The 27,781-nt window shown below is 35.9% G+C and overlaps 2 protein-coding genes across 3 annotated transcripts in view; both read left to right on the forward strand.

The window, feature by feature from the left end:
* The window catches only part of LOC137391929 (ovostatin-like), a 103,836-nt gene that overhangs the window by 12,193 nt on the left and 63,862 nt on the right, over window positions 1-27,781 (forward strand). The window lies entirely within an intron of this gene.
* On the forward strand, window positions 11,943-27,754 carry LOC137391931 (adenylate cyclase type 4-like). Its single transcript, XM_068078497.1, has 3 exons — window positions 11,943-12,047; window positions 12,891-13,002; window positions 27,108-27,754. Exons 1-3 carry the CDS (start codon window positions 11,947-11,949, stop codon window positions 27,195-27,197), a joined length of 303 nt encoding a protein of 100 aa, XP_067934598.1. The 5' UTR covers window positions 11,943-11,946; the 3' UTR covers window positions 27,198-27,754.

Genomic DNA, 27,781 nt, shown 5'->3' on the forward strand with positions numbered 1-27,781 from the left:
AGTTTTATGTATTATTCATTGAGAGGAAGTGTTAGATAAAGCTACATAGATGTATGTCTATAGTGAGTTTTCAAAATTTGAACAGTTTAACTTTTGAGTTTGTAAACTGCTAGAAGCAGAAAAGTCAAATAACATGTTATCTGTTAGTATGTTTGGCAAACGCTTGGACAATGTAGTCATGTCTAGTTGATTTATACTTTTATAGCTGTTTTTAGTTTTCAGAATCTTCAAATTAGTTTGAAAGGAGGCTGTAATGTTCATGCAAGGCTAGTAAACTGAGCACAGCACGCAAACACATCTATTAACATCTCCTTATACAGATGTGTAGTCAAGGGGTTCTCTAGTAAAGTATTTAAAACCTGATGTTCAAAATTAACAAAACTCTGTTGTTCATGCCTTTAGCTGCTCCAATAAGGGAACATTCTGTTAAAATAGCTTAGAATATTTATTTAAACTTAATTTGAGAGTGAATATAGCATACCACACAAGTACATGTAGCTACTGTGACTGACTAGTGCATTGGTTATAGTTGAATTTCCACACAGTATAACAAACTGTTTTAACAATTGTCTTTTTCTTGGATAGAGTAAGCAACTCCTCATGATGTTCGCTGCATACAAAGCACAGGAACTTTTCTGCTCGTGTTGGTCGCATACTGTACAACTACTGTTTGTCGCATACTGTACAACTACTGTTTGTCGCATACTGTGCAACTACTGTTTGTCGCATACTGTACAACTACTGTTTGTCGCATACTGTACAACTACTGTTTGTCGCATACTGTACAACTACTGTTTGTCGCATACCGCAAATAGTGTGTTGTACTTAACGCTTCCTGTAATACAACCTGCTAGATTCAAAAGGAAGAAGCTGAAAACAACTTACACGTATTACATGCTACAAGAATTTATAAAAGCTGGAGTTATCTACTCACAGCAAAATAATCTAGTTTGACTGCAGACGCATTTATACAATTGTAGCATGGTTTGCTCGAAGCCACAAGACTTCTTGGCAATGTTTATCCATTAGCTTACACTACTAGCTTACCAGTTGAGCTGTAAGACAAAACATTTGAGTCATCCTGAACATATATATTCATACTGAAAACATTACAGAACCAATTGAATGTGCTGTTCCAAATGTGACGATTCCAAATGGAGAGAATGCAACTCTTTGCTAATCTAATATCTTCAGCTCAATGTGTAGATACATGTATTTGTAATAGTGTACTATTACATTCTTGACTATGCTATTGAAGTAAACAAGCTTCAGCCGTTAAGAAATAATTTATCCAAGCCTACAAATCAAATGATTTTTGTGAGAGCGAAACACAAACTAAACCTGCAAAACATTTTTGGAGATATTCATGTCACACAAGAGGCCAGAACTGAGCCTTATAGCAATTGTTCAAATCATCTCATCATAAAGTTCTCTAACAGCAAAATTTAAAGAAATTCTTTTTATGCAACAATAAAAAATTATTATGCAATAACCAAAAATAAATATGAAACAAATTTTGTACAATTACAGAGCGATGTACAGAACATCACTCTGGGGTATGAGCGATCAACACAAAACTTCTTCCTCAGAAAAAGTGCTCATCAGTTATAAAAATGCTAGTTTGAAAGACTTTTAAAAGCTCACTAACTGAAATGCTGGTGAATTCTTTATTTTGTAAACGATTAACAAAAAATCATTGTTTGCAACCCGGGTGAACGGGAAGTGCGTAAAATGTAATAAATATACATTATATAGTCTATAATGGTCAGATACAATGTAATATATAAACATTATACAGTCTATAATAGGCACATACAATGTAATATATTAGAAATTCCCCTGTCATACAGCCCCGACCAACGTGATATTGGAAAAAGGAAAGGGTACTGATGGTTGAGAAATGCAATATTAGCAGTCAAATGACACTGCAGTGCAATAGGATAACTGCAATGGTAGCTGTGATGTACTGGGTGTGGGTTTTATTATATACAACAAACAGCAATAATGAAAGGAAAAGATTATATGTTTATATCTCTTCTCTAACAATAGAAGAAATGCAATATTGGCCAATATTAGAAGCAAAATGCACTGATATTATTAGAATAACCAATATTATTAATATAGTAATAATTGAAAACCAATCCACAATTTTGTTTACATTTTAAAACGTCATAGCTAACAATATCAAGAAGTTGTGATATTTAAATAGATTTTTAGAAAATCTATTTAACAAAAGTGTTTGGTCATGACAAACAGCAATAATGAAAGGAAAAGATTATATGTTTATATCTCTACCCCTGCAATAGGAGAAATGCAATATTAGAAGTAAAATGCACTGATATTATTAGAATAACCAATATTATTAATATAGTAATACAGTAATAATAGAAAACCAATGCACAATTTTGTTTACATTTCAAAATGTCATAGCTAACAATATCAAGAAGTTGTGATATTTATACAGATTTTTAAAAAATCTATTTAACAAAACTATTTAGAAAAAATAATAATAGTAACCTATTGCCCATCATCAATGTTGTTACTGTGACTATAACACTTCAATAGTCATCCAAACTTATAATTAAATATTGTAATAATCTCATAAGAATCGTTAGAAAAAATACCATCGTCATTTCCTTTACTTTCACTGCTTTGGACATCAGTTAGAATACCAAAGTACTCAAAAGTTTCCAAAATGTCAGTTACTTTGAAATCGGCAGAAAAGAAACGATTTCAGTACTTCTACGTTAATTACAGAAACCTTCGGCAATTCGCCAATGCGAGACTGGTGAAATGTGCACGTTATTCTTTTGTGAAATGCGCACTACTTAATGGTTCTATTCTCTGTCGCTCGGCGGTTCGTTTGCCAGTCCTAATTTTGATAAAAGCAAGGCTTGGCAAGTTTTAATAACGATTTTCGGCCAAATTAATCTGTCTATTTGTGTATAATCCAATCAGATGGATAAGGTTTAGGAATATTTCGACAATTCTCAAAGACTTGGTAACATATTTAAATATGGTTTTATGTGTTTTGTATCATTATTATACTTAAACGACTCTACACAAAAATGGTTAAGTTTGTTGATGAGATTTCGGTACAAAGGTTTGCGATGTTGTTGATGAATAATTTTCGTGAGTTGTGTGCACATGCATTTATCATGCAACTCTCAAACATTCGCTCTGCTCGCTTGGTTGTGGGATAAACATTATACAGTCTATAATGGTCAGATACAATGTTACAGATAAACATTATATAGTCTATAATGGTCACTTACAATGTAATAAATAAACATTATACAGTCTATAATGGTCAGATACAATGTACTATATAAACATTATACAGTCTATAATGGTCACATACAATGTAATATATAAACATTATACAGTCTAATATGGTCAGATACAATCTACTATATAAACGGCAATCATTGTCTGTGTATCTGTGTATGTATGTGTCCGCCTTATAGAGCGGTCTTTCCTTTTTTTGTCCTACGAATTTCGGTTGTATGAAGTGAACTGCATTGATATGAGTAGTAAGGTAGCATACCAGGTCCTGAAGGCCTGGGGAACCACACATATCTAGTGGAACGGCAGGGCCAGTCTTCCATCCAGAGCGAAATAAGGCTATAACCCTATCATGCTTGCCCAGAGAGGTTGGGACAGGCCCCAGCCACTCTGGAGCCAAGGAGGGGTCCCAACATGAAGGGAGCTCGACATAGCAGGCCGGAGAAAAGGCAGGAAGAGGCCAGAGTGGACCCTGTGCCGATAATGCCGCCCCCCAACTGGGAAAGGTTGCTGCTGGAGGCTGCTGAAAAGCAAGGACAGGAGGTAACTCCGGGAGAAAACCCGGCCAGACCGGAGGAAGGAGAACGCCAGGGACGCTCTCCAAGTTCGGTAGAAGCCAATCCGGTCCCACTAGAAGAAATTCTGAGAGAACCGAAATCAAACCCGGTGGAGACCGGAACAGCTCCGACATCGGAGACTTCATCTGAACCTGTCCGCCACAACCCAAGGCCGGCCCGGACTACTAGAAGGCCGGACCGGTACGGGAACGGGGTGTGCTACTCGATGGAGTCACCGGCAAATGACCCGGAGGTGGGACAAGAGGACAACCAGGTAGTTCTCACGGCCGCTTCCAGGGCCTTTCTGTTAGAGCACTCGCTCACCCCGGACGACCTCAGTTTGTTGGAGAACTTGGATGACGCATGTGATGCGTCTTTGCCAGAACTATTGGCCTCGGTCACCAGGAGCTTGAAAGAAGCTGGACAAGCCCTAAGTGCACCGAAGCCAGTCGGTGTGGCAGCAGACCAGGGAGATCGGGAGTGGGAGAAGGCGGCCGCCGAGGCCGGCACAAGCTGCCCCGGGGCAGCTGCCTCAGACACGGATGTGGAGGATATGGACAGAACCCTGACAGGAGAGGAGGAGGTCTGCCATGTGGCTACCGTAGGCTCTCTCCCAAGGTCTAGATTGGAGACCATGGTCACCAATGGGGGAGAGTGCTGTGGAATGTGGTCCACTGGGAGCTGAGCATAGGGCTGAGTTAAGCCGAGCCAAGCTGTGTTCAGTCAGGCGTGTTAATGAGGTCGGAGTTCAGCCAAGCCAGAGCCATGCCGGGTCCAGCCAAGTAGAACGGAGGCGGAGCTTACTAGATATATAAGCTCGAATATTTGTGTAGAAGAGCAGAGCTGTTCTGGGCCTGTTCATTGCCTGTTACTTGATTCTTTCTTGTACACCTTGATGAACTAAGCAGAAATATATGTATTGTACTCATGCACGAGTTTTGTACTAGTGGAGGAAGGTGAAGGTCGGTCAAACCTTTACAATATAACAACATTTGCCATTCTAACTTTCAAACTACATACCGGTATCATGAGAGAAGTGTTTTGTGTAGTTGAAATTGATTAAGAGAGAAAATAAAAACAACTGCAAAGGTTTTCAAATTTTGTCAAACAACTTTTAAACTTCATATCATGAGAAAAATGTTTCGTATGGATCAAAAAAAAAAATAAAACGATTATAAAAAGGTTTAGATGTAAATGTGAAATAATTAGCAAGTAATAGCTTAATTAAGTGGGTTATGCTTCCCTTACAATAAAAGATTATTTGGTAATGATACAATTAATACGAACTGACAAAACAAAATAAAAATCCTGAATATGTAGAATTAATAATAACAGTTCTTGCATAGAGGGGTGTGTATAAAAAAGGTTACTGTTCCACCAGAAGCTATCCATCAAAACTTTGAATCTGACGATACGGAGACAATATAATTGTCCACGCTAGAAGAATTGGACTTGACCTCAGATATAGTAATCGAACCTTACGAAAAATATTTAACAGGGGCATTGTAACGCGTGGCCGCATCGATAAAATAATCAGCGTGTGCTATAGCTATAGCCGGAATGACAGATCTACAGACATACTTTGAGAAATATATATAGAGTGTTTAGTTGATTGCTTTATAACTAATAGCCATAGGATGCTTGAGATTTCACCTTGTAGCATCGGCTGCCTGACTCCTATTACATACATCTTTCATATTTTAATGTTTTCTCAAATACCATAAAACCTCTATTTAAACACCACCTTTATTTGACTGCCACCTCTCATAGAATGTCACTATAAGGGAAGGGTTGAAAAAAAGAGTGCCACGGCGTTCAAATAGAGGTTTGACAGTATGTCGCTATTATCAAGCTTTGTTAACACTTTTGGTTGTGCATGGTTCTTGCTTGCTAAAGGTTCCTTCCAGAAGCAGCAGTCATTTAACCTTCAGATGTTCTTTGACTAATAGCCAGTGCATTAGGCTTTTGTAAAGGATTTATAATTGTTTCTCTTTTGCCTACAACTAGCAACTCTGGTAAAATAAATACAATGCCACTAATCTGCAACCACTTCAGCGGATATATTCTCATACAAGTGGTGGCATGCTCGTATGAGTTGCAATCAGACAATTCAATGTACAACAAATAGGCAGCATACTATTATGATTGCCTAACATCCCACAGATAAAAATGATAAGTGATGAACATTTACAGTTTAATAAAGCATGAAAGTGAAGAAGCCTAAAATAGAATGCAGCTAGAGTGTACATAAGGTAGCTAGAGTGTACATAAGTTAGCTAGAGTGTACATAAGGTAGCTAGAGTGTACATAAGTTAGCTAGAGTGTACATAAGGTAGCTAAAGTGTACATAAGTTTGTTACCAGTGTTAACATGACGAACAACTAACATTCTTAGGTTTAATCACAACTATATACTCTAGCTGTATGAAGTGCCCCACACGATCCCTCACCCACTAATGCTCCCTAAATCCGGGTTTCATCCTTGCCTCTGGTGACATGAGTGGCCCCCAATATTGTCACAGTCGAGACCATTATAATATAACTTATTCTTGACTCTTTCTGATGGGCCAGAAGCATGTTAGAATGCTGTGTAGCTACGCATAGCTGTACACAATACCTAACTGAATCAGTGGCTGCGAACAAGAGATCTATCAAAGAACTAGTTAAAATCATTAAAACCTTTTTATACACTTTTACTCAAAAAATGTTACCCGGAGGCAGCGTAACACTGTAACAATCTAGTTATGTATTAAGAACTGTATTGGCTGTTACGTAATTCTTTTGAGCATTCTCATTTGGGTGTTATTATGCTACTTGTAATACCATATTATTGTGTTACTGTATTGCCGCTTTTTTGTATTACGGTATTATTGTACATATTGTTGCATCATTTTATATTTTATTGTTGTGTTACTGTACTATTGTATGGCTGTTAAAAATAGTGAATATTCATTTGGTATAAAGTTATGTTCTTTATTGATAACCCTATGAAAGTTCTGTATCAAGTGTTTTAATAAAATATATCACATAAACTTTGCTGTACCAAACGGACACTAGTGAAGTATGCAATGGTCAGGTAAGTTCACTAGCTATCTGGTTTAAACAGCTAGTTAGCAAACGTTCTAGAAGTTTCCGTATTAGAAAACACTGGTTTTCCCAATAATTGATTTTGTACTGCCACAGTAATCATGATGTAGGTATAACACTGAAGGTAGACAGATATGCTTATGAGTGCTGGCATGACAGATAGCAGCTAGGCAGCAGGGGTAGCAGCAATAGAGTGATGCCTTCCATAAGTATTTCCTTGCTACAGCATACATGTATTTGCATCTGATGAGCATCTGGTGAACAGGCTCTGATCTTTATGGAAAGCTTTCTGTAATTGGTTATAGATCACTACAGAGCAGTGCTGCCTGTTGGCTGCCAACATATTTGGAGCCTATGTCAAGTTAACGACGGAACGATTCCACGTGCCAGCCTTTACTCAAACATTTGAAGACCTGGAAGCTCGTATTAACCTTCAGAAAGAGCGTGAGAGGCAGGTAAGGGACGGGGCGGTAGAAGCTTTATAACAACAGGACATAAGGCACTAACTAGTTCTCATAAACAGCAGTAGAAACGGAAGTTGGTCAGCGGCATTATTTAAAGATAAAATATAGCTAAATACAAGGTTCCTTTACAGAACGGTTTTGTGCAAAACAGTTTTGTTAGTCAACAGGCCGGATTCTCCTCCATCAGTCTCTAGTTTAGAATGGTTTTGCTTACCTGATCACGCGTTAGACTAAGTTCAAGGATGTAACGACTAACGCTGCCATCACTGTTTTCATGATGCGGTTAATCATCAAGTTTGCATCATCCACAGGATGGAAACAGCAAAAATATGAAAGTCATACGAGTTGTTTTACTTGCAAATTTTCATCGATAGTTTCATGCTTGCGAAAAATAAAAACGGCACTCGCGAATGATAGCAATAAAATGCCGCGCAAGCTAATCCGCTTGAAAATTTTTCAACGTTTCAGCCGTTTCTTTGATTTGAGCAGTCCCGAATGCATCGCTATGATCTCTGGTATAGAAATCTTTTTTTTAACAAAACGCCAGCACTAATCTGCAACATGTGAATATCATACAGTTACTCAAGGTGGGCACAATTCCAAATTTGCATTATCCGCTCAATAGAAACATAGTGCATTTCTTATGTCTAACTCTCATATACAGTCCATACAGCCAAATGGTGACATACTATTAGTTTCGTGCATTTTCAGTCTTAATCACCTTTTTAAATGCATATTTTAAGAAACTCACTTGGCATCCATATTTAGTTATTAGGTCACACAACTGCGATATAGAACAGAAAGTCCTTTGTCTTCCAAATTGTATGTCTGAAAGTGGGTGTACAGTTCCTTCAACCCGCCTTCTGTTTGATTGTAATATGATTGCCCATAAACCTTGTCTCTAGTTGAGCTAAATATAGGTAAGCCAGTATAGTAGGTGATATATGGTTTCCTTTGATATTAGAAACTGTATCTGCAAAGAGCAACTGGAATGAAATAAAACAAGATATGTCAGAAATGATTTCCTAAGATGATACACTCGTAATGTTAGGAATTTACCATTGGCTATCCGATTAGTTTCAGCGAGTTGTTCGCATTTTTCATATCAGTTCAGAGAAAGCTGCATTTGTTTACTACGCTTTGCAAAACATTGCTCAAATATGAAATAGTCTGATTGTTCTAGAAAGTTCTTTAACACTTCGAAGGTTGGCCTGAGATAATTTGGGGAATTGTCTTCCTACCTGACTCGACCCTGGGTAAACTCGGCTGAGAAGTTTCGCTTTGTTTTTCTGTACTTTCGGTTTATGTCGGATTACGAAGTTTTGGTTGCACTGTGTGTGATACTGTGTGTGATATGTTCTTCAGTCAATACCAAAGTTTCAAGGCAATTGGACTATTAGCTATTAAGATATACTGAGGGCACTTGTAACTGACCAAGACTATTAGTTATTACGATAGACTGAGGGCACTTGTAACTGACCGAGACTATTAGCTATTAAGATAGACTGAGGGCACTTGTAACTGACCAAGACTATTAGTTATTAAGATAGACTGAGGGCACTTGTAACTGACCAAGACTATTAGTTATTAAGATAGACTGAGGGCACTTGTAACTGACCAAGACTATTAGTTATTAAGATATACTGAGGGCACTCGTAACTGACTGAGACTATTAGTTATTAAGATGACTGAGGGCACTCGTAACTGACCAAGACTATTAGTTATTAAGATAGACTGAGGGCACTTGTAACTGACCGAGACTATTAGTTATTAAGATAGACCGAGGGCACTTGCAACTGACCAAGAAATGAAAAATGGCTGCTGACAGAACATTTGTTTCTAATGACACATTGATTGACATTTTTGGTTACAAAGGTTCCAAACTAGACGTAGCTAAAAAGCTTCTTCTCCTCAGCAACAAGAGCTTTACACTAAAACCGATTGGTTATCATAACAAATACACACTCTATCAGACTCTGTGTACTGCAGTCATTATGATTCTTCAATTATCTTTTAAACATCACTTCTTTGAAAGAACGTACAAAAACTATTTACTATTTGCTTTTTATTTTATTGATTCCTACAAGCTTGGAACTTCAATATGATATACAGTTCAAAAAGAATTGCGCTACTCTAAGTGCTTTCACAGTCAAATGAAAGTTGGTAGTATGTTCCAGGATCTGAGATTCCGCTTGATCCACAAGATTAGACCTAAAATGTTAAGACTGTTCTGCTCTGTTTTTGCCTCTTTTCCTCTTGGTCACTTTGGTTACCATGCGTTTGGTTACCATCCGATGACCAGCTAAAAAACAACAAATACATGAATACTTATTGTATATTATGACATATTGATTGAGTGTTGGGGGACGTAATCAACAGCTCAGTCGCTCGCTTGTTTTTTCTCGTGGTGAAAGTTGCTAATATATTAATCAGGGTTCATTAATCTTACCTACATCTAGGCAGTGCTATCTAATATCCTGTTTGATGTTCTGACGTAATTCTTGGCTACCTTTATGTTCTAAAGGTAACTTTGTTGTTCTGTTATCTGCAGATGCTGTTTTGTAACATTTCTGGTCAACTTTACTGCTTATAAGTATCACATCTACTTATGCAGCTAAACCCAAACCATATTGAAGAATATTAAGTGTTAAGACAACGGCTTATAAAGCTTAGATTATAGAGATGTCTGTGTCTTAATGGTACCATTCACTACATACAGTATGATATTAGTGTAACTGTGACTGCATGCCAACAGTGTCAGTCATAGCGCTGGGTATCAGCAACTATGATATACATGTGCATGTATTTAGTATTCACTATCAATGATACCATATCTTATACTCGGTGTCAACAAGTGACTAGACTTGTAGGTGTTATTCCAAGTTGACAAAAGATTAATGTCACAAACTCTGGTACAAGTGTTAACTGACGTATAACTAGCAGCGCCTCTTTCGCAATACAGGACAATACAGGGTTCTCTGACACTCACTGCCTGCCATGCTCTCTCTAATGCTCCGCATCAACTCTAGTACACATGCACGTGACACTTTGTGGCAACTCTAGTATAGCTGCCGCATATTTCAAATATAGTGTACCTGACACTTGTTTTTAAATATAGTATCCTTGACTCTTTGTGTCAAATCTAGTATACCTGACATTGAAGGTCAATCATGCTACACCTGACCTTAAAAGTCAAGCTGCGTTCACACCAGCCGATATGCAAACCGAATTTTTGTAGTCGACCACTGAACGATTTTATGGGAGCTATCGACGAGATTTTTTGTTCACACCAGGACGAGTTTGGACCGAGGGTGGACGTTTTGCCAGTTTTTATTTGCAGGGTCAGATAACTCTAGTTGATATATTTTAGTGAGTCATGTTTTGCATTTTGTTGATTGTTTCCTACAACTCCTACAAGGTTTCTCGTGGTCGCTTTTAGCAAGTTTTCTGATTGTTTTGCACTGCCCAGCTCATCACTAATAATGGATAACTATAGGAAGAACGATCGTTTGCTGATATCCGCTTCAATTATTATAACAACTGCATAATAATTGAAGCAGATGCTTCAATTATCATGCCTTTGCTATAATAATTTAATGCGATAATTATTATCGGCGTTAATAAATTATTAATGTGATAATAGGCCTAGTTATCGTGGATCAACAATAATTCTGTTGATAGCACTCCTTTAGGGGTGCTATCAACAGAATTATTACTCACAGTCGAAGCTATGACAAGAATGTGCGCAAATCTGAAAACAATATGGCGTTCACTTTACGTAAATGACAACGTGTGACTCGCTGTGAGTCTGATTTCATTGATTACTCAGATTGAAAATCGGTCTAAAATCGCCACCGTTCAAGCACAGCCCGATAAAAATTTTCTGAACAAAGACGGTCTTGGGCTCATTTGCGCTTTTCACATGATGCGATTGTCGGTCAGTGAGAACATCGAACTACGAATCGGCATGACATCAGGTAGTGTGAACACAATTTCAGCCACGCCATACTAGATGCTTGTGTCAACCATACTGCGGGCCAACCATACACTAGTGTCAACCAGACTATAATTGATACTCAAAATCAGCCATACTGTTTGTTATAGGCATCTGGTATTGAAGTAAAATAGTGGATTAGCCTTGTAAAGGTTCCATCGAAGATGAAAGATCGCTCCATCTGGCAAAGGGCATACATAATCCTTTGCGGGATTAACAATTTTGGCAAGTTGCCAGTACAAACAGTAGTAGCCTACACCATTTCACTCTGTTTGAACGTCAGTTGCTAGTCAAAACTTATTGTCACTCAGCTCTTGGGTTTAGCCATTTATACGCATCTAAAGGTTCCCGTTCAATCACCATCCATTCAGGTCTTACGGAAGTAAAGGTAGAGATTGTTTAGAATGTATAGATAAGTAAAGCCGCTTATTAAAAAAATATCTAAAACATCCTTACAATGAGACATGCACTACGGTCATCCATTCAGCTAGTAATCTTTCTAGGAACAACTGCTCTTGAGCATTATACCGGCTGACTTAGCGCATCGGATGAGACAATCGATGATAGAAAGACTGAATGAAGAGACTGGAGGGCAGAGCAATAGCACAGCCGCCAAACGTCTCTGGCATGATTTCTATGTCCGTGGACACAAGCAAGTCAGGTTTGTCCCGCATCTTATCTTCTAGTTACTTTATGTTGGGTTCCATGCCGGCGGCCATACTTATGAAGCCTGCGGTTACTATTCCGCTAGTATTTGTAGTATCTAGGAATGTCGTGAGTGGTTGATTTACCAGGCAATTGAACACGTTCTGTGGTTAAAAGTTATATATAGAGAATGCAACGAATGATATAAAATTGAAATTCTTTGGTAATAATTATAATTTCTAATAAAGATTTATTATCTCTAGCCAACTGCCTACAGGTGCAAAATATTGACGTTAATCAACCAAATGCAGCCACACATTTTACTCTTTGTCTCTATTATGCTGTTTATAGGTGGGTGGAGTCACAGGTATTGGGCCGGGTAGCCTGAGAGAGTGAGTTTATTTCTACCCATCTCCCTGTATATCCGCTATTTATCACATTTTAGTAAAAATGAGACATTTAAAATGAGCTTGAAGGAAAGGGCTCTCACGTCTCATCCCAATACAATCTAGTTTATTAAAACACGATTATTACAAATTATTCAGCACTTACGCGTAACATGGACCTAGAGAGTGTAGGCAGCTCACTAGTGTTGGCTCACCAAGGTTAGCCTCAGCTACATCAGAATCAGGCGCGATGCCTTTAGCTGACATGTAAGCTTATCGGGCTAGTTTCCTAAAAACTAGAGAACTACGGACGGACGCAGTGGGATTATTGTCAGATTATCCGCTAGCACCTTGATTGCATAATTATTGTTTGTCATTGCTAACTCTATTAATCTACGCTTGTCAACTCAAGCGTATTTAGTAGTAAACTTTTCTATCAGTTCAACTCTATGTTTTGCCATGGCTACTTGTAGTATTCTCTTTGCTGACCTCGTAAACTTTACTGATCTTACTACCAAATGCAGCGCCAAGGACCTGGTGACAATGCTCAACGAGATATATGGCAAGTTCGATGGCATCGCTAGTGTAAGTAGCCTCTTGCATATATATTACCGTATATATATTGCCGTATATATATTACCGTATATGCATATATATTACTCTATTTTTCTTAAAGGTAAACTTACGCAAAATTTTAGCAGATTTTCTCAGAAAGTGGGGGTATTTTTCTGTTATTAACGATTGTGTTTGATGTGTGAGGTTATCTGATTGCCAGGATGTATCAAGATTAAAATCAACAAAACTTGATCGCGGTTAAAACGCTTAGTAGAAAAATATTTGCCGAGATGACATCACTAGTTGCGTGGCTGCCTGTCTCTCTCGTTAGTCATATCAGCTATTGCATTCAAGTTGCAGCATTACGCTTTGCTATCCTGTTGGTCTCCTTGTCTAAGTGCAACTGTAGATGTCATAATCGCACTTTCGCTTAAATCTGAACGTTTTAACCGCTCGCTGTCAAGTTTTGTTGATTTTAATCTTGAAGCATCCTGGCACTCAGATCACATCAAACATCAAATACCATCACAAATGATAGAAGAATATTGATACATTTTGATAAAATCTACTAAAACTCTGGGCAAGTTTATCTTTAAGTGTAGAAACTAGTTGTCTACCTGATCTGTTTGGAACTGTAGATGTACGGCTACAATCAAACATCTTAAGACCTAAAGAAGGTGGTCAATGACTAGTTTTTTCTTTATAGATAATCTATAAAATGACTCGAAGTTTATATCTGCTGGGGGAAGAGCTTTTATGATCAGGCTAAGTTGTATTATGTGCATTATGTTGTAGCACTGCATTTTGCTTTTGCAGTCTGTTAGGAGCGGATTTAATATAAAAATATGCCATGGTGAACATAAAGTTTGGACAAATGGAAGTACATTTGAGTATTTGCATTGCTTTTATAATTGCATAATAGAAAGCCAAAAACTTTTGATGTTAGTACATATACTCTAGTTTGATCACTTCGACATATGAATTTTTCAACTTTCAATATAGAATTTGATCAAATATTTGACTGCGCTCCCCAGGTTATTTCCATCATATGAAGTTTGAAAATTTTCAGAATATTGAAGTTTTGTGAATAAAAGTGAGGCAGCTGATGCAATATAAAACCAAAAATTACATAAACAATAAACTATATAATTTAATAATAATATAACATAATTTAAACATTAATTAGTCTGATTTAGGGTAAGTTACATTGTGTGTCTTCATCACTGCTTTATCTCATAACCCACTCATTGCTCAGCCTACATTTCCATACAATTGTTTTTAAGGTAAAAAAACAAAAGCAACCTCTTTTTGTCAACTATTGGTTTATAGACTTGGTAATTTGACATTTCTATTTTAATTTCTGCTTGCTAATTTTGTTTAATTTAATGCTATGTGTAACTACTCATAGTAGTCATTAAAAAGTTGAAACAGATTAAACAGATTACAGTAGATTACAGTAGGATTATCTGCTCCAACATACGATACAGAAAACAGAGTAAGCTAACTTTTTATGAAAAGGTTTGACTTCACATTGCTTATAATTGCAATTGCAAAACTTTAAGTTTTAAATAAATTTAACAAGCAAAACTAGTATGCTGTCATTATTTTATATTTCTGCTGAATGTGATAGAAAATGTGTATTTTTATGTCTGTGAAGAAATTAATTGGTTTACCAGACATTCGTATAGGAGACATGTTTTATATGATTATTATGCTGTGAACAGGTTGGGGCATTGCGCTCTCTGGCACCACACCTGTAACAGGTGTCACAGGTGTCGAGAGTCTCTTTAGGAGATATTCAGTGTTTGGATGGAGACAAATGTCTGTAAAGCTCCTCCTTGCTTCTTAATGTTGCCATAGTAGCGACACGGAATTTTCTTGCCAGGTTTGATCAAAAGACTGAGCTGTTTAAAACAGTGTCTCCGGCTCTTTTGTTAGATTATCTTTGTAACCTTGAAGTATTGACCTTTGGACAATCCACGGCTGCTTTCTGATGATTGGCTCTTTTTTCGTAGTTGCTGTTTGGCATTATGTAGCATCTCCAGTTTTCACCATCATTTGTGCAGGATGGACACTAGTTCTGTACTATTATATCCCACAATTCATTTGTCAGCCCTGTCAATATTATCAATAGACCTGTAAAATCTGTTTCCATGCCTTGTACTTTGACCTACTTCGTTTATAAATCCAAGCATTTTCGGATTTTGAATAATAGGTTTGAAGTAGCCCATCATCTTCTGCAGCAGTTTTCACATCAGATACCGCTCCCTTGTCATAGCCAGTTCAACTATAGCAACATTTCCATCTTTAGTTAAATATTTGTCACTCTCACCACTTACGAAATGGGATAATTTTTTAGACTTTGTCTAAAAAATATCTTGCGATCCTTCACGTAAAATCCATAGTTTTCTGGGCACGTAATAGGTCCTTGAGAACCTTTTGGTAATTGGCCTCTAAGAATGCTCCCTCGTCATACAAAACAGGTGTGTAATGTATGCGGAGTGTAGTGAGAGGAGTTGATGTTCAAGCTGTAGTCATACATGTAAGTGTAAGTGTGTGTGTGTGTGTGGTGTGTGTGTGGTGTGTGTGTGGTGTGTGGTGTGTGTTGTGTGGTGTATGGTGTGTGGTGTGTGGTGTGTGGTGTATGGTGTGTGGTGTATGGTGTGTGGTGTGTGTGTGTAATGTATGAGTATGTAGTACAGAACATTGTTTAATGTGCAAAGGTGCAAAGTAGAGGTGTGTAGCACAAGAATTTCTTATATTAAAAATGATGAGGTTTGTAACAGAGAATATGTGGCTTTGGGTAATTGCATATCGCTGGGTGGCAAATAGAGAGAGTGTTTGAGTGTCAGCATATGATGGTTGACTGCTGACTGATCCAAACACCCATATTTATAGTTCAGTAATTGACCAATTTGTGTCTGTATTGACCAATTGGCTCATTTCATTGTCATGTCAGCTAAAGGTGAAAATATCTGCTTCCTGCAATACTAAACCAACTAGCTGTGCTACCCGGCGTTGCCCGGGTAATAAAAAAGTCTTTGATCGGAAAATTGATTTGTATTTAACATATAACAACATTTGCCATTCTAACTTTCAAACTATACATGCCGGTATCATGAGAGAAGTGTTTTGTGTAGTTGAAATTGATTAAGAGAGAAAATAAAAACAACTGTAAAGGTTTTCAAACTTTGTCAAACAACTTTTAAACTTCATATCATGAGGAAAATGTGTCATGCGGGTCAAATAAATTAAAAAAAATAAAACGATTATAAAAAGGTTTAGATGTAAATGTGAAATAATTAGCAAGTAATAGCTAAATTAAGTGGGTTGTGCTATGATTACAATAAAAGATTATTTGGTAATGATACAAATAATACGAATTGACAAAATAAACATCTTGAATAGATAAAATTAATAATAATAGTTCTTGCATAGAGGGGTGTGTATAAAAAAGGTTACTGTTCCACCAGACGCTATCCATCAAAACTTTGAATACGACGATACGGAGACAATATAATTGTCCACGCGAGAAGAATTGAACTTGATCCCAGATATAGTAATCGAACCTTACGAAAAATATTTAACAGGGGCATTGTAACGTGTGGCCGCATCGATAAAATAATCAGCGTGTGCTATAGCTATAGCCGGAATGACAGATCTACAGACATACTTTGAGAAATATATATATAGAGTGTTTAGTTGATTGCTTTATAACTAACAGCCATAGGATGCTTGAGATTTCACCTTGTAGCATCGGCTGCCTGACTCCTATTACATACATCTTTCATATTTTAATGTTTTCTCAAATACCATAAAACCTCTATTTAAACACCACCTTTATTTGACTGCCACCTCTCATAGAATGTCACTATAAGGGAAGGGTTGAAAAAAAGAGGGCCACGGCATTCAAATAGAGGTTTGACAGTATGTCGCTATTATCAAGCTTTGTTAACACTTTTGGTTGTGCATGGTTTTTGCTTGCTAAAGGTTCCTTCCAGAAGCAGCAGTCATTTAACCTTCAGATGTTCTTTGACTAATAGCCAGTGCATTAGGCTTTTGTAAAGGATTTATAATTGTTTCTCTTTTGCCTACAACTAGCAACTCTGGTAAAATAAATACAATGCCACTAATCTGCAACCACTTCAGCGGATATATTCTCATACAAGTGGTGGCATGCTTGTATGAGTTGCAATCAAACAATTCAATGTACAACAAATAGGCAGCATACCATTATAATTGCCTAACATCCCACAGATAAAAATGATAAGTGATGAACATTTACAGTTTTACAGGAAGCTCAAGTTAGTCTTCACTAACTGATTTTAAATGGCAAAGTATGATATGCATGCATTTATGCGTATTAACCTTATTTTAACTTTTAGATGCTGTACATATGAATTAAAAATTGCAAAGTAGTTCTCTGTCCGCATGAGATTTGTTGAATTTTTAAATTTTTATGTATCTATTTTGGCTAAACACTGATTATATGTTTAATATTAATGTCTCATATTAAACTTGTAGTAATTCAACAAAACAGTATAGAATCCAAGCATTTCAAGACCATCCTACAAAATTATTTAAAAGAAGAATAATTGCTCTGTCTGTATTGGCCTGAAATTTAAAAAAGAGATTTTGTTTCAAATGACTCAGAAATCAGTTGAGAAAAATTGAAAGTGCTGCAAAGATCTTTCTGTTTTTTATTAAGGCAAAACTTCCACTAAAAATCATGGTTTTTGCGCCCTTAAAAATAGCCATCACTGTATAAGATATGTGAGTGTAAAATACATGTTAATAGTAGTCATAACTATATGAGTATGAGATGCATGTTAGTAGTAGTCATAACTATATGAGTATAATATACATGTTAGTAGTAGCCATAACTATATGAGTATAATATACATGTTAGTAGCAGTCATAACTATATGAGTATAATATACATGTTAGTAGTAGTCATAACTATATGAGTATGAGATGCATGTTAGTAGTAGCCATAACTATATGAGTATAAGATACATGCTAGTAGTAGTCATAACTATATGAGTATAAAATACATGTTAGTAGTAGTCATAACTATATGAGTATAAGATGCATGTTAGTAGTAGTCATAACTATATGAGTGTAAGATACATGTTAGTAGTAGTCATAACTATATGAGTATAATATACATGTTAGTAGCAGTCATAACTATATGAGTATAAGATACATGTTAGTAGTAGTCATAACTATATGAGTATAAGATACATGTTAGTAGTAGTCATAACTATATGAGTATAATATACATGTTAGTAGTAGTCATAACTATATGAGTATAATATACATGTTAGTAGTAGTCATAACTATATGAGTATAAGATACATGTTAGTAGTAGCCATAACTATATGAGTACAATATACATGTTAGTAGTAGTCATAACTATATGAGTATAAGATACATGTTAGTAGTAGTCATAACTGCAAATATGTAATGGTTTAAATGCTGAGCAGTAACAGGTATTGTGAGGCAAATCCAGCGGTTATATGGATGAAACCACCCGTGGTTAGTATGCCAGTTATTTTGCCGCACATTCATCAGCACATGTCACTCTTCCTTCCTAATCTTCCAACTTTGTCCCAGCAGATTGTCTGCTAGACACCAGCCCTTGGCCAGACTGCAGGCCCATAAGTATTTCAGCATCGCTTGTCCCTTTATATAACCAAACACTATTGCTGGTTGTAGGTTATGCATGCCACAAACTCCTTCACTACTGCTGATACCTGCAGCGATGTTAAATTTCATTGCGCTGTCATAATGCGTTTTGTTGAGAAATTGTTGTACATGTAGTTGTACATCATAAAGTCTTGTGAACTTTGATCTACATATAATGTTACATTTGGTAAAATGGTCTCAAACACTGTGTTATTTAAATGCAAGGCAAGTGGTCACTGATACTAATTGAACCTCCATTTATAAGGTGCTGACTATAGCTGATCTAACTTGTCCTTGCAACCAGGAAACACAAGTGCACGTCAGAAGATGTTTTTTTGAGTACTGTATTTATGATGATGCTTAACTGAGAATTACCGCTTCGTGGTTTGTTATTTGAAGGAGTCATGTTCCAGATGTGGGCCTGCTAGTAGCTCTAAAATTAATCTAATTTCAACAGGCCACTTTAATATTACTTCTCGGGCTTTAAGAATTCACAGATACATTCCTTTCCTCATGAATCAACTTCTAGTTATGCACACTTTTCTTTAAGTTGTCAGTTACTGGTTAAAACCGGTTCCTTTGTCAATAAAAAACCGATGAGCTGATATGTTATGATACAGATACGGTAGAGTAGTAGGCTATATAGATATAGGCTTTACAGCTGCATGACATCAGTACCACGACTAGGCCTGAAGATATGAGATCTGGCTAAAGTCTGTTTTCATCAGTCGGCTGGAAATGTACCGCAATTACCATTATCTCAAGTACATGCGTTATGAATTGCTTCTAATTTTAGCTTACCAATACAATCGAGTGGGAGCCTATTAAAGGATGTCAGGTAATAAATATGGCTAATTACTACAGGGCAAGTGAGCGCTCTAGAACAATTCAAGGCTCATGCTGTGAATATTTATCCTCATGCTCTCCTGATCTTACAGTTTTATAGATTTGTCAAATGTGAAACTTCTCCCTAGTGTCTTCGTTCGATCTATAAGTTGATCTATAAATTGATCTATAAGTTGATCTATAAGTCGATCTATAAGTCGATCTATAAGTCGATCTATAAGTCGATCTATAAGTCGATCTATAAGTCGATCTATAAGTCGATCTATAAGTCGATCTATAAGTCGATCTATAAGTCGATCTATAAGTCGATCTATAAGTCGATCTATAAGTCGATCTATAAGTCGATCTATAAGTCGATCTATAAGTCGATCTATAAGTCGATCTATAAGTCGATCTATAAGTCGATCTATAAGTCGATCTATAAGTCGATCTATAAATCGATCTATAAGTCGATCTATAAGTCGATCTATAAGTCGATCTATAAGTTGATCTATAAGTCGATCTATAAGTTGATCTATAAGTCGATCTATAAGTTGATCTATAAGTTGATCTATAAGTTGATCTATAAGTTGATCTATAAATTGATCTATAAGTCGATCTATAAGTCGATCTATAAGTCGATCTATAAGTCGATCTATAAGTCGATCTATAAGTCGATCTATAAGTCGATCTATAAGTCGATCTATAAGTCGATCTATAAGTCGATCTATAAGTCGATCTATAAGTCGATCTATAAGTCGATCTATAAGTTGATCTATAAATTGATCTATAAGTTGATCTATAAGTTGATCTATAAGTTGATCTATAAGTTGATCTATAAGTCGATCTATAAGTTGATCTATAAGTTGATCTATAAGTTGATCTATAAGTTGATCCATAAGTTGATCTATAAATTGATCTATAAGTTGATCAATAAGTTGATCTATAAGTTGATCTATAAATTGATCTATAAGTTGATCTATAAGTTGATCTATAAGTTGATCTATAAGTTGATCCATAAGTTGATCTATAAGTTGATCTATAAGTTGATCCATAAGTTGATCTATAAGTTGATCTATAAGTCGATCTATAAGTCGATCTATAAGTCGATCTATAAGTCGATCTATAAGTTGATCCATAAGTTGATCTATAAGTTGATCTATAAGTTGATCCATAAGTTGATCTATAAGTTGATCTATAAGTTGATCTATAAGTTGATCTATAAGTTGATCTATAAATTGATCCATAAGTTGATCCATAAGTTGATCTATAAATTGATCTATAAGTTGATCTATAAGTTGATCTATAAGTTGATCCATAAGTTGATCTATAAATTGATCTATAAGTTGATCTATAAGTTGATCTATAAGTCGATCTATAAGTCGATCTATAAGTCGATCTATAAGTCGATCTATAAGTCGATCTATAAGTCGATCTATAAGTCGATCTATAAGTTGATCTATAAGTTGATCTATAAGTTGATCTATAAGTCGATCTATAAGTTGATCTATAAGTTGATCTATAAGTTGATCTATAAGTTGATCCATAAGTTGATCTATAAATTGATCTATAAGTTGATCTATAAGTTGATCTATAAGTTGATCTATAAGTTGATCTATAAGTTGATCTATAAGTTGATCTATAAGTTGATCTATAAGTTGATCTATAAGTTGATCCATAAGTTGATCTATAAGTTGATCTATAAGTTGATCTATAAGTTGATCTTTAAGTTGATCTATAAGTTGATCCATAAGTTGATCCATAAGTTGATCTATAAGTTGATCTATAAGTCGATCTATAAATTGATCCATAAGTTGATCTATAAGTCGATCTATAAGTCGATCTATAAGTTGATCCATAAGTTGATCTATAAGTTGATCTATAAGTTGATCCATAAGTTGATCTATAAATTGATCTATAAGTTGATCCATAAGTTGATCTATAAGTTGATCTATAAGTCGATCTATAAGTTGATCTATAAATTGATCTATAAGTTGATCTATAAGTCGATCTATAAGTTGATCTATAAGTTGATCTATAAGTTGATCTATAAATTACCACTTTGACATCACTGTGGTAGAGCACTCCTAATAGTTGTTAAACTCGGAGGAAACATAGCATAGAGGTATACAATGGAACCTACTGCAAGTATGTGACATTGTAGGCTAATGACTGTACGAGAATCAAGACACTGGGTGACTGTTACTGCTGTGTCTCAGGCATGCATGTCTCTAGACCTCAACATGCACAGAATGTAGTCAAAGCAGGTCTACAGATGGTGCAAACCATCAAGTAAGTGGGAACAGAAAAGGCATTACACATGTATTCTCTTCTATGTCTGTCCAACTTCATAATCTTATTGGAATTTTTGCATTTAACCAGCACTTTCTTGTATAGTGCCTATCAGGCCTGTTGTATAGTGTATACAATATAGTGTATAGTTCATAGCAAAGATATTGTATAGTATGTATATAGCAAGGATGTTGTCCAGAGTATAGCAAGCATTTGGTATGGTGTATAGCAAGGATGTTGTATAGTTTATGGCAAGCATAGTGTATATTGTATAGCAAGCATTAGTACAGTCCATACCAATATGCGGTGTAGTGTATAACAATTGTGTTGTATTATGTATACAATTGTGTTTCATAGTGTACTAGAGTAGCTTTAGTTCACAGTCAATGTCTTGGGTAAATGTTAAAGGCGATTCTCTCGCTAGTACATGACTGGTAAGGAAGTTATCATCCGAACTCTCCTCGTGGCTTACTATTGCAAAGTTCTGCCGGTTGACCAAACATTTGTGCTCCTAAAAGCGTTTTTGTTCCTTTTTTAAAACAGATATATTCTTCTCGTTAGCAGCTGCAGTCACTTTTACCTAATTTCAAGACCTCCCTGAATGATTGATGATCTTCTAAGAATGACATCTACCACCCTTGCAGTCTTTATGCCTCTGTGTATGATGAAAAATCTCTCTTTCACACTAAAACAAATAACGAACGGTAGGGATGGAAAAAATAAATATTGCGTTTTACCGAAAAAACTAAAGTAAAATTCAACTAATTTAGTAAATGGTTTTGAAAAACAACTTATTACTTACCACAAGTTGTTGGTTCATCAAAGGCCTCCAAATCTATGAATATTCGTGAAACCCTCTGAACGCAGCAAAAAAATTATAGCTTAGCACGATCGACCCATAGTTGTAAGCTAAATAGAAACCGAAACACGCAATGTGCGCATGCGTAGGGTTAACTCTATTGCTAGACGCAATAGAGTTAACTCTTCATAGAGAGTGACAGTGTTCAGCTGCGAATAAATTAATCCGCGAATATGCATGAAAAGGCAATTTTCGCGAAATTTAATTCCGCGAATAAATTCATCCTGTAGGGTATATGCCAATAATGTTGAGGAGAACAATGGAAATCTGGAATACGTTTTACAGCTAGTCTACAATGCATCAGTCTCAAACCACTCAAATCGGAGTTGCCCTATTTGTGCACACAGAACTGATAATGAAATTGACAATGCTGGGCAAACTGAAGTTCTTCAAACTGGCAGTATTGAAAAGTTTTGCATCTTTTAAAAAATTATACAAAATATTTTGCTATCGCCAGCATTTATTGAATGGAGACTTCTACATGCTTAAAACACTAATCATAGCTCACCAGTTTTTCGTCTATAGCCAGTGCTTTGACATGGTATATACTAACAGTAATGAGGTTGTGTCGATAAAGTTTATATGTATAACAGCACAGACAGTATGATGTCAAGGTAGATACAGCATTAGCTCCTTACAATAATAAAACATAGCGCCAACATGATAGCCTTTGTATGGGATACAATAAGGAAAACAAATGCATGAAAATATATATACCGAAAAATATGTTAGAAAATGCTGCATGCGGTATAGCAGAACATGAAGAACATATCATGACATAACAATAACACAATGTTAGTTCAACGCAACACTTGCGGATAGACAGCATTTTTGTTTTTCTGTCGGGTGTATGAACAAACAGTTTTCGGCTTGTGCCTACTTTTGAGCAGGCGACGTACAGCTGGTCATGGCTAAAGCAGGGTGACAGTAAGTCGATACCAGCTACTTTCTTTCTTTTCACCACCGCCTATTGCAACCCTCGGAGTACTCGTGCAAGTAGTAGTAGTAGTAAGTTACAGTAGGCCTACTTGTAGCTGGAAAAAAAGTAAAAGTAACTCGGCTGCGGAAGGAGATGAACATGTTACTATCACAAACAGTGGCAAATCCAACGTTTTTAACCCTTTCACTGAAGTAGACTCATTTATGCGTTTTCTATGGTCGACCGCGTAGACGCATTTTTGCGATTCTACCAGCAATTGCTAGTAACTGAATTTTATTATTCGTTGATAACATAACCAACGGTCTTTAGGACTTTCATGGTAGTGACAGTGTTGTCCTAAGATTTCTCTATAAAATTAGCCTAAAGTTTAATTTTAAATCTTTGTTTGAGAATTTCGAACTTTAAAACAAAGATTTTTTGTGCAAGTTCATTAAATGCGTCCAAGTTAGAAAACAAATAACTACTTATGTTGATGCCATTATAGCCGATTCAGATTTTTGTGATTACACAGATAATTAAAATAGCAATAGCAGCACTGACTCTGATGGTGGTGAAAGTAATGGTTTTGTAAGAATAAGGAACATTGTAGAGGATAGTTTTAGCTTTGTATCTTCACATCGCTTTATCAATGCACAAAGTATAGATACAATGAATTTTTTGCATAGCAGTGCTTGTTAACATGTTAGCAAAAGGAAATATATAACCAAAACAAACGTTCTAGATGGAGTTTGAAATTAAAAAATATTGTATACATATTATGAAGAAATATCGGCAAAATAGTTGGCAGTAGGCCGGTAGCTTAATTTGTACATGGACAGCAGTGAAAGGGTTATGTAGTGGAGGTGTGGCAATTCATAGACAATACAGTAATACTTCAACTTACGAGTGCTCCAACGTACGAGAAACTTGAGATATGAGCCAGCTTTTAAGCAAGTTTTAGCACTAACATACGAGCCATGTTTGAGATACGAGCATGTGAGTCCGTTGCCAAGTATGCCGGAGGTGTTTTATGAGAACAGCATCACTCTGTATTTTTCAACTGCTCAGGTTATACTGTTGTACCGTGTTTTTTGTGCGCGATTTTCAGTGCAGAATTACGTGAATTAACAGTACTGCGCGTAGACCAAAAGTTTGCCAGTAAAATGAAAGATGAAATGCAAAGAAAAAGCAAAGGATAACAATTATTAAACGGAAAATTATTGAAAAATGTGCGACGTGTGTATGTGTGATTGAGCTAGCTCAGCAATATGACAGAAATACATTCACAACTATCAAACAGAAGGATTATATTCAGGGCATTTATTTAGTTCGCAAAAGGACTAACCATAGTTTCTAAACAGCGCAGCGATCTTCACAACCGCTGATGGAGAGAGACTGCTCAGGCATTGGATAAAAGATCAACAATTGGCCGGTGACAGCGTAACTGAACGATGCTATGTGAAAAGGCCGGTGCTATCTATCAAAACTATAAACATTCGGACAAGTTGGCTAGTAGTCGTACATTAACCGTTTGTGACGACACCTGTGTTCGTCCTAATCGCAATATGTTGAAAGGGTGACAAAGGCAAACGTCCTTAGATAGGTTTATCTTAAAACGGCCGGCTAGTCGTGAAAGCGAAACCAAGGAAAAATTAGCTAACCAGCGAGAAACTTCAAACTATGAACGTCGAAGAAATTTTAATTACGTTAAGTTAAAAATGAAAGTTTGCTTTTAGGTTTGCGTCTAAGTTTGTCTTTTAAAACTGATAAAATCTAAATTTATCAAAGTCAACTGTTGTAATGAAGGATAACTCTCTATAACCCCTTAGGATATCTCCCTCTCTGGCAAATGCTAGCGTTAGCTGCTATTGTATGTATTTAATTTTACATTTTAATTAATCACATTTCCTTGCATTATTTTTTATTTGTTGCTTTTTAAAGGCTTATGGTAAGTTAGGACAATAACCAACATGTTCTTTATGTTACAATATCTTGTTTTGAGTGTTTTATTTGCATTTTTTAGAGTATGGAAACCAATCAATATATATTTAATTGTTCTATATATAAATAAATTGCACCAACATGCGAGTAAATTGACATACGAACTCATTCTCGGAACGCATTAAGCTCGTAAGTCGAAGTATGACTGTACAACATTGAATGAGAAGGACACACCTTTTTTATGTATAAATTTAGTCGGTGAGAACAGCGTTTTTTCCAGTGGCCCAAGAAACAAACGTTCACATAACCTTCTCGGTACACGTTGGCAGTAAATATTAATTGCGTGTAAATTACTACTCATTAATTTATTTTATGTAATGAGTAATACATTTGTATAGCTGTATAGGCATCTTTGTATAGGACACAGAACCCAGGACGGTGCTTTTTAACACGACAGCAACTTTGCTGTTTAAAACAGAACAGTGTCGTTGGGCACTGTAAAGAGGTGTGCTAAATGGAGATTTCGGTTAATGCGCCCTAACGGTGAAAGAAAAACAACAGAATCGCCGCACCTTTTAATAAGCCGCTTGGCTCAAATCGTCAGACAAAAGTATAGCGGCTAATAGTCTGAAATTACAATATTTACTACATACTCATATTAATTCAGTTGGCTTCGTACGACAGCATGGAAAAAGAAATGTAGCTCTAATATTTATTCACTGTTACTACTCATATCAATGCAGTTCACTTCGTACGACCAAAATTCGTAAGACAAAAAAGGAAAGACCGCTCTACATGTATAAGGCGGACACATACAAACACAGACATACAGACAATGATTGCCGTTTATATAGTAGATAATAATGGTCACATACAATGTAATATAAAAACATTAAACAGTCCATAATGGTCAGATACAATGTAATATATAAACATTATACAGTCTATAATGGTCAGATACAATGTAATATATAAACATTATACAGTCTACAATGGTCACATACAATGTAATATATAAACATTATATAGTCTATAATGGTCACATACAATGTAATATATAAACATTACACAGTCTACAATGGTCACATACAATGTAATAAATAAACATTATACAGTCTATAATGGTCAGATACACTGTAATATCTAAACATTATACAGTCTATAATGGTCACATACAATGTAATATATAAACATCATACAGTCTACAATGGTCACATACAATGTAATAAATAAACATGATATAGTTTATAATGGTCACATACAATGTAATATATAAACATTACACAGTCTACAATGGTCACATACAATGTAATAAATAAACATTATATAGTCTATAATGGTCAGATACAATGTAATATATAAACATTATACAGTCTATAATAATGGTCAGATGTTTACTACTCAGACTCTTTCTTATTGAATTGAGATTATTAAAATGACTTGATTAATAAAATTACATGCATAGCAGGCAATTTTTGATTTGTAAATGCTAGTGAGTTTTGACTTTTTGGTTACATCGAGAATCCTCAGTGATTGTATTGTACTGCAACTGCAGTCATTACAGACGCAGCGCGTTTATGTAATTTTAGCAGATCTCTTTGTTCGCTGTAGTTGAGAGTTGCCGGCTGTTACCACTATCTGTTCTCACCGGTGATCCTTTGGCTGGACTCTCTGCTCACGACAATGCAGATTGACCAATAGCAAGCTGACACATTGCTTCAGGATAGAAATATTTTGTTTCAATTAGTTTTAGCACCATTTTCTTGTGCGCAGCTCACCTGGTCACATGACCTGTAAGTATCTGCTGACAATTATCAACATAAACTTATATAAATTTTCAACAACAGATTACCACAGAACTCTAAAGTCAACTGACCTAACAATTGTTATTATCATTGAATGAACTACGAAGTGTTAACAGGCCTGTGTGTTATTCTCTTTAAAATTGACATTTATTATCAAATTTGAAAATGTTTTAGTAGCGCTATTAATTCATCTTAATAATTATTGTTGCTATGTTATCACATTAAATTTGCTAGTCCATTTTGTGTAACAACAAGTGTTAACTTTGTTCAGAACTTGAGTTATCCTCCAATTATTCGCTTTCATACAAATCATATGTGGGCTCACATCCGGTTTATTGTGAATTAATATTTTGGTAATCATGCGCAGACAATTGTTATATTTGAGTAATAAGCACAATCACTTTTAACTCGCTAGCTTAAAGTGTACAACAGAATTTAAGGAATAAACTGACAGTCCCACTAATTATTAAATCTATCAAC

The sequence above is a fragment of the Watersipora subatra genome, chromosome 3, assembly GCF_963576615.1.
Source record: "Watersipora subatra chromosome 3, tzWatSuba1.1, whole genome shotgun sequence".
In the NCBI taxonomy this organism is placed as follows: domain Eukaryota; kingdom Metazoa; phylum Bryozoa; class Gymnolaemata; order Cheilostomatida; family Watersiporidae; genus Watersipora; species Watersipora subatra.

Excerpts from the sequence above, each read along its gene's own strand:
- LOC137391931 (XM_068078497.1), top strand. The coding sequence starts at position 11,947 with ATGATAGAAAGACTGAATGAAGAGACTGGAGGGCAGAGCAATAGCACA. Across the intron at positions 12,048-12,890 it reads CGTGGACACAAGCAAGTCAG|TATTCTCTTTGCTGACCTCG; the intron begins GTTTGTCCCGCA and ends GGCTACTTGTAG. Across the intron at positions 13,003-27,107 it reads AGTTCGATGGCATCGCTAGT|TTGAGAGTTGCCGGCTGTTA; the intron begins GTAAGTAGCCTC and ends TGTTCGCTGTAG.